The sequence below is a fragment of the Hemiscyllium ocellatum genome (assembly GCF_020745735.1).
Source record: "Hemiscyllium ocellatum isolate sHemOce1 chromosome 15 unlocalized genomic scaffold, sHemOce1.pat.X.cur. SUPER_15_unloc_21, whole genome shotgun sequence".
Classification (NCBI taxonomy): Eukaryota; Metazoa; Chordata; class Chondrichthyes; order Orectolobiformes; family Hemiscylliidae; genus Hemiscyllium; species Hemiscyllium ocellatum.
This window is the reverse complement of record NW_026867458.1, coordinates 52,614-61,340: the sequence shown is the minus strand read 5'-3', so window position 1 is coordinate 61,340 and position 8,727 is coordinate 52,614. Positions and strand designations below refer to the sequence as shown.

The window sequence follows — 8,727 nt, the reverse complement described above, 5'->3', positions numbered from 1 at the left end:
GAGAGAGATCACTTCGCCCATCACACCTGTATCATGTGAAAACAGAACCTTCCAGCCAACACCCACTTTATAGCATGTTGTCCATAACCCTGCAGGTGATAGCACTTGAAGTAAACATTCAGGAACATTGTGTAGGGTCTAATCCATTATCAACATAGATATGATCTCCAATGCTGTAAATCCTGGCTTATGGGGAAAAAAGTAGGGGCAGAACGCCCATTTCTAAACGTTGTTTCTCAGGACGTTTTGACAATTCTTGACTTAATATCATTGTAAACTGACATGAAAAAAATGCAGACATGTTCCCCAGAAATGCTGACAGCAACATACCTTTACTCAGTCAAGATCAGCAAGATGAATTAAGAAAGTTTTAAAAAATCTTTCTTTTAACTGATTATTGGCAACACGGATTTCACAAAGTGAAAAGTACAGAAGGGAAGGGTGGAGGGCTGGGTGTGGACAATGTTCACTTGTGAGAAACAAAGCTCACACACTTCAATAATTTCAGTTCGAGACAAAATCTGAATCAGTGGTGCCCTTTACTTTACTCTTGCAAGATGGTGTGATGTCCATGTCCACAAGGCAGGGACACACACACTGAATTCAACTAATACACAATATTTATGTAATTTGGTTTCTATATTATTATTTCATTGCTCCTCCCCTGTTTACATCTTCCACTTCCCTAAGACCGGCGCCCATTACTCCTGTTTATCTCTTGCCTTATCCAGCCTTGTCTGTGACAAAATGCTTATTTCTGGCCTCACAAGGCTGTTTGACCTCATCCCGCTGTGGGTCATTGTTAGGCATATCCTTTCTTCACTATTATCTATTCCCTCCATCTGTGCCTTCCCCTACCATACTGATCCTTATGACCCTTTTAATTGGGGTTTGTTCCTGTGTTTCAGTAAAAGTGGGAAACAGATGTTTATACCTATTGTTTGTACAGGCGTATCTAGCTTAACTCCCTCCCCTCACAGCATCTTATCTATTCGTCTGTAATATCTACCATTGTTTTGCAGTCACGTTTCATTCTTGCATACATTTTTAGTGAATACAAAAACAATTATGTATTTCCTCCACATCATTTCCATTCTTGTTGACTCAGCTCTTGGCTGAAACAATTACACACTGGTGTGAGTTCATTTACTTTGTATAAGTAATTATAATTGCAGAAGTAACACTACTTTACCTATATCCCACACACTGCTCCCTGATGTCTGGTTGCATTTGTGAGCAACAGGTGAACCTGCGAACCAGATTCAGGATGGTATTGCAGATATTTCAGCAGATACTGTGTAAACGGAATTCTCCCATAAATCAGCAATGACATGAACATTTATTTTTTATGGTGTTTGAAGCCAAATAAAATTGAACAATATGCTGGGACAAGTTCCTTTCATTTCTTTGAACTAGTATCAAGGGACACTCTCTGTGGACCTGGGGTGGCAGGAGGATCTTTAACAGCAGAATGTGAGGGAACAAAGTTACCGTTGGAAATCCAGATAGACTGGAACTTGTTTCACTGGAGGGTGAGAGTTCGGGGGGTGACCTCATATAAGTTTATAAAGCCATGAGTGGAAAGGTGAATGGCTCTAATTTACATGATTCATCCTGGAAATGTACGAAGCTTTCGTTTCAAAAATATCACATATCAATAAACTCCACCTGATCCTCTGGCGAGCGATGTGGAAATTAATGGTCTAATTAATGGTGCCAGACGATGCCTGGGGCAACATCCCTTTATTCAACTAAAGTCAGCAATATACATTAACAATGTGAAAGGCGCAAACTGTACTTTTACCCAGAGCAGCCAGTTTCATCTGCAGTCAGACACAACTTCAAAATTCAGACCATTGCACAGAAGATAGACAAGCCCTCACAACACTGGAAATGATTTTGTTTGATAAAAGAATTCATCGTAGACTTCCTCAGAGCAACTCATGTCAACAAACTTGTTTTTTATGTGTGTGGGGTCACACACGAAATGTCACTTTAATACGATTGATGTGAACCAATTGCATTTCAGAAGTTATTTGAAAACGTCCATCACATTAGATACGCGAATAAATTTTACAAATCATTGATCAAAGGAGACAATCTTTTTTGGACTCAAGGAAGATCCATAGTAATATTTTGTAAATGTTTGGAGCTGGGATTGTTCTCAATTTTTGACCCAGACATTGTCGTATTTTCCCTATGGTGGGGGATTTCAACAATAGGGAACATGTTTTACAATGAGAGGAGAAAAATTTTTAAAACGATATCAGAGACAACTTTTTACACAGAGAATGGTTTGTGTGTGGGATGATCTGGTGGTGGATACTTACAACCTATAGAAGACATTTGGATAAGTAAATGAATATCAAATGTTTGGAAGGATATGGGCCAAGTACACGCAGGTGGGATTAGTTTAGTTTGGGATTATGACTGGCATGGACTGGTTGGACTGAAGTGTCTGTTTCCATGCTGAATCACTCCATGACTCTATGACTATTTATCAATTTTTCTCAATATTAAACAGTGCTGCAGTGATCCTCAAATGAACTGTTGATGTTTAGGTTGTGTCTGAGACTCTGCGAATATTTCCTTCAATGAGAGGAGGGACTAGTTCTCCAAGTTTCACAACTGAAAAATAAACTTTTCTCCAGTATTGTTGCTGAGTAGATTTGTTTCTGCAGAGGCAGTGGTTATGGTCTGCAGTTTGCTTTCCACCAACTGGTCACCAGTGAGACAAAATATCTTTGATCCCCTGCAGAAACTCCACCTGCTTCCAGGAAATGAACCTGGAAACTCAAGGACCTTTTCTGCAGCAGCTTAATTGCTGCCAACGATTGTATCTGGCCGATTAAAGGGAAAATGAATCAACTAAAGTAAAATCATACCAAACAAACTATATTTTCCCATTTACTCACAATGGATACATTTCACTTGGCATTTCTTCTTTAAAAAGGAAAGTCACTGAATACAGCATTCACCGTATGACTATCAGAAACAGGACATTGAATGCAGTGACATTCTGGTTAGTTCAGCCTGTTTATTGAGTATCTTTAAAGCTCCTGAATATGAAGTTAATGGATCCAAAATCCCACATTGCAGTAACATTTGTTATCATCTCAAAGTAAATTAACAAACTTGAATTGGTTCAAACTCACATCACTTGGTACACCATTCTCTGATTCATTTATCTCATTAAAACTGAGTGGGCCCTTTATACATGGTTAACACTGGTGTCGTGTAACAGCGAATTTCTGCTTATTTTTATGAGTTAACTGCCCCTGTCAGAGCTATCAGTGAGCAGAGAAATGTACTGTTTATAACCTACATTCGTGGTAATGATTATTGTAATACTCTCTAATTTAACCAAACACTCCTGATGTACCCAGACAGTTACCTGCAATGGTTTAGGTGTTGAGGATTTTTTAAAAAAAAGTATGGACTGTCCTGTTCTAGTTCATTAGATGCTCTTTCAAAAGTTTACCTAGGTGTTATGTAGCACTGCCAACTCACTTTTTGTTTCTCAGGCACACAGCTTTCCTTTACTATGCATTTTAAAAAATTTGAAAAAAAAGATGCAAGGAGTCTCCTGACATTCTGCAATGTCAGGAGGTGCTTCTAATCTCCGGGTCCAAACTGTTTAGTGATATCCACTCACATTCTGAACATAATCACTTTAGTCCTGCTCCATATTAGGTTGCCTAAATGGAATTTAGAAACGCAGATTAGAAATGGGATGTTATTTTGTAAAGTGAGAGAGACGTTGAGTGACAGCAAAAATAAAGTCACTCATTTTGTTGGTTAATAATATGATTGAAGTTCTTTTTAGCTTTATCTGCTTGTGGTGGAATGTAGAATTAAAGGGAGTTAACTTCTAATTGAATATTCTGAATATAATCACTTTGGACACGCTCTGTATTCAGTTGCCTAAATTGAATTTTGAAATGTTTAGTATGAATTACATGTTATTTTGTAGTGGGACAGAGACTGGCAGTGTCCTGGGAAATAAAAACTCAATTGTTTTACTAGCTAGTAATACGTTTGAACTTCGATTTTAGTTTTATCTGTTTGTGAATGAATGTAGAAATAAAGGGAGCTAACTTCCGAATGAATTTATTTTAAAGCAAAATACTTGCAACTATCATGTGAAATAGACCTGAAGGTACTCAATTTTACTTCCACCATTTAAAAAAAACACTCCCAAAGAAGCTATTCAGCAAAATAAATATCCCAAGATGTGTATATATCCATGTTTAAGCATAACCTGGTAAAGATATGCACCCATGTGTTGGGGCTGTGCAAGCTGAGACCAGGATCCAGTCTCAGTCTCCAGCAGGAAACCAACAGGCGGAAGCTGTGAGCCTGCCCTTTCCGATAGCCATATAAATCCTAGGCACTGGACCGTAATTCAACACTCCGGGATCGGCTTTGTTTAGAAAGATCTTGACAGAACCGCTTCCCAGAAGTTATCAGAATGATTGTGTCGACAATTTTTCTCAGTTTATTACTGACTTTCTTATCATGTGAGTGTTTTTTTGTTTAAGTCTGTCTTTGTTGCTGTCTCAATGTTAGTCTACCTCAGGAATGTAAAAGTAATGCTCATGGTTTATTTCTTGTCTTTTTTAAAGGTGTCCAGTCGGAGGTTGTTTTGACCCAGCCAGAGGCAGAGACTGGCCATCCCGGAAGCAGCCTGACACTGACCTGTAAAACCAGCGGGTTCGATCTCAGCAGCAGCTACATGAGCTGGGTCCGCCAGGTTCCCGGCCAGGGTCTGGAGTGGCTGGTTAGCTACTATAGTTCATCCAGCAATAACTATGCACCAGCGATTCAGGGTCGATTTACTGCGTCCAAAGACAATTCAAACAACATTTTCTCGTTGAAAATGACTAACCTGAAGATCGAAGACACCGCCATCTATTACTGTGCAAGAGACCACAGCGAGAGGAACCAGGGCTGAACCCGTTCAAAAACAGCTCGAGGGAACATTTTGTCAATTCCATCATAAACTGATGGTCAGTTTGAGTTTTAAATGCAATTATACCAACTGCGATCTGAAGCAGACCTCAGGCTGCCTCTTACAAAGCTATCAAAGAGGAAATGTACCATTGAAACTAGCAAACTGGTGACACAATGGGACAATGTTTTAGGCATGTCATATGTACTGCTAACACTTCCATCAATTAAATGCTGGGACAAAATATATCTGACAGCTCAGGAAATCACTGCTAATTGTTATGTCAACTATGGCATTCATTCTAAACATGATCAGTGCTAAATGGCTCTTTCAAATGAAAATTGAGACCTAGAGTAAAGAACAGAGAATGAGTGTACTGGTCTACATCATTGTGATACTACAGTGGGTCACAGTGCTGTGCACAGCGACATCCTCATACAATAACCACCGACAAGGATTTATCTCAAATTGGTGATTTCTACCGTGGCAGGAGCGAGAAATAATGTGAGCTGCAATTTAAACACAATCCAGTCGTGCTAGTTTGTACAAATGTAGAATTGTTTTCTACCTTCTTCGTGTTGATTGTCAAGTTAAATGCAGACCAAACCTGGAAAAGTATTCCAAGCTTTCAAAATACAATGAATAGTAAAAGCTGAAATAATGCACCAAATCATTTTTCGAGGAGTCTGAATCACTGCTTTCTAGGAAGTGAAGAAATTATTTGCATTTTACAGTTTACAGTCTGTCATAGTATTTGACACAACGTGTCTCACAGTGATATAGCTGGGGTGACACTGCAATTATGATCAATACAAAAACCTATTCAGCCTCCATTGTTTGAATCTAGTCAGTGATTACTTCTACAAACCGTCTTAACTTGCAGTTCGGTATTAGTTCTGTGGGGTTTTATGCCAGTATCACTATTTAATTTGTAAAAGTGTTGGGTAATTATTGATACACCAGTTGGGGATTTTGAGAATCAGCTGATGTGTTACTCTGTGAAGTATAAAACAGTATTAAAATTTATCAAGGATGATCAGAATTCACTCGCGCAATTATGTGATGAAGATTTATCGTGACTTTATTTTGCCTGTGGTTCTGAAAATTTAAAATGATGGTAGATTTTTGATTTGTTTTATGCAGAGCTAGTTATTGTGTGATCCAATCCAGAGAATGTAACACTGTGACTATCTTGATGACTGGGGCCAAGGGACCATGGTGACAGTGACTTCAGGTAAGAACTTTGAACATTCTTAGTGACTTTTTAAAAACTTTCTATTCATGTGACTAATTTCTGAATTAAATGAAACTCAGATTCTGTGCTGAGTTTGGTTTGGTTCGGATTGATTTTTGTTCAGACTGATTATAGACTTCAGTTAAGGCTCAGCAAATAGTTAAAATGGTGATGATGGAGTCATTTGCTCAGTGTATCTCTTTTTTTTTTGATCAGATGGATATTCTTTGTGGCTGGGTTACTTGAAACACCTAATGTCTCTTAATCAGTCAGCTATAAATAATGTTTAATGTCAGTGACACCCTGACTGTGAGTTTTATTATCAACAACAAATGCTACGAATTCAAAGATGTTCAAGATATTACCAAACATGACTAAAATATGCTAAAATATCATTATTCATTTCTTGAATATATGTTCTTACCATGATTATATTTTCTCATTTATTTTGTTAATTTTGTTGATGACAAGCAGGTTAGAAACTGTCATCAAAGTTTCTTGCGGTGCTATATTGCATTCTGTTGATTAGATTCGGAGTTTGTTTTACTTGATTCTGTTGAATTGAGTTGATTGGATTTTGGCTTTGTTTTAGTTGATTCGGGTTGAACTGTGTTGATTGGATTCTGACTTTGTTTTTACTTGGTTTTGTTGAATTGTGTTGATTGACTTTTGAAATGGTTTTATTTGATTCTGTTGAATTGAATTGGTTGGATTCTGATTATGTTTCATTCAAATCTGTTGTTTTGAGTTGATTGGATTCTGATTTTATTTTCTTTGATTCTGTTGAATTGAGTTGATTGGATTCTTATTCAGTTTGTGAAATTGATCTGCGTTTTCATGCTTTCTGAGTTGGTGTTTTCTTTCTGGTGAGGAGATTGACTCTCTGGAATACTTTTCATTACCAATATTTGTGAAGTTCTTTTGTTTTTCATGAATCATTTCTGCATTTGTTAAACTTATATGACACGTTTTTCTCCGCTTGATTGAAAACAGGACATCCATTTGTAACGGTCTGAAAAACAACTTAAGGCAGAAACCCAGATGTGTGAGAAATGAAAAAAAAAATGAGTTTTTAATGGATTGACTTTTTTAAAAAAACTCCGTTCTAATTGTAAACGAACTGAATTTTGTTTTGAGTAGCCTCATTCAAAATAAAATTTGGGACCTAAATCTGAAACTGCAGAATTGATCAGATTACGTAATTGAAACTAACTTAAAATTATAATGTGGTAATATTTGTCCATTCAGTAATTTTGTTTTGACCATGAGGTGATTAATCAATATATGCCTTCAACCCCACTCTACTGTGCGCTGCACAAGATTGTCATGATCAGGAAGGGTGTGCAGGTTAGAAATAAATTGAACTATTGCCAGAAACGTTACAGCTTTAAGTGTTAAGTCCCCTCAAAACAAGGTTGCTATTATGACCTGTTATTTCTATTCAATTTAATCATTAGTTTGCTTGATTCTGAGCAGCTTTGTTAGACTTCAATTTGGTTTTATTTGTGAGGTGACATCATGTTCTTGGTTCTGTTGAAAATGTTTGCAGAGCTAGTTCTGCTGCAAACATACCGTGTTGTGATCTGGTGATCGTTGATCTGTTGAGGAGGGACTGTGCTTGGGTAACATTAAATGTGTTATATTTGGGAAACCGTTTCTGGTTTCGACATTGTTTTTGCAATGTTAACACGGTTGGTGACAGTGAACTGCTCTTTCCTCATTCAATGCAATCAGCATGCGAGTTAAAATTTCATAAAGTCTACTATAAAGTGAAAGGCAAATCGCACAGGTTTTAGAAATGAAGGGAAAACAGATACCTTCAGGTGCTATTTTTACTTAAAATAAATAATTAAGGATTAATCTAATCCATGCTTTACAATCCAAATTCGAAACTCAACTATCTAGTTCAATCACAAAGTCTGTCTTTAAACAGTTTACAAGTCATAGAGAAATATAAATAGAATTTCAAAAGTCTAATGTTCTAATAGTTCTTGCTGTTGAGCAAAAATGCCATGACTGTGCTATAATTGATCAAGAAACACCTTTCAATTCCGCTGTACACTACATACATATTTTTCTGGCTGGAAAAGATCATTGGCAAAGACCATTTGGAAATTCTGCTCAATTCTATGTAGAACAGATCAGTTTCACTGCTTTGATCAGTTTCACATATAACTTGAGTTAATTAATTGTTATGCCCCTGATTAAACTGGATTTGCAGGATAAAAATAAAACATTAACTGAATTATTTAACCTGCACAGTGCTTTAGGTGTTCCCAATCTGTGCATTTTAAATAAATAGTTACATTTTACAACAAAATATCAACTGAAGAGTCATTCTTCAGGAAACAACTGCTATAGTGAATTATGTGACCAACCAAATTTCGAATTAATTAAAGTAATCCACTCATGAACTCCAGGGCAGCATGGTGGCTCAGTGATTGGCATTGCTGCCTCACAGCGCCAGGGTCCCAAATTTGATTCCACCCTCGGGTGACTGCCTGTGTGGAGTTTGCACATTCTCCCTGTGTCTGTGTGGGTT

The 8,727-nt window shown here is 37.3% G+C and overlaps 1 gene segment (V, D, J or C); it reads left to right on the top strand.

The window, feature by feature from the left end:
• The first annotated feature begins 4,387 nt into the window (after window positions 1–4,387).
• LOC132806677 (Ig heavy chain V region-like) lies at window positions 4,388–5,145 on the top strand. The segment is given in 2 exon segments: window positions 4,388–4,520; window positions 4,626–5,145. Coding segments are annotated over 2 exon segments (378 nt in total).
• The last annotated feature ends 3,582 nt before the right edge of the window (window positions 5,146–8,727 follow it).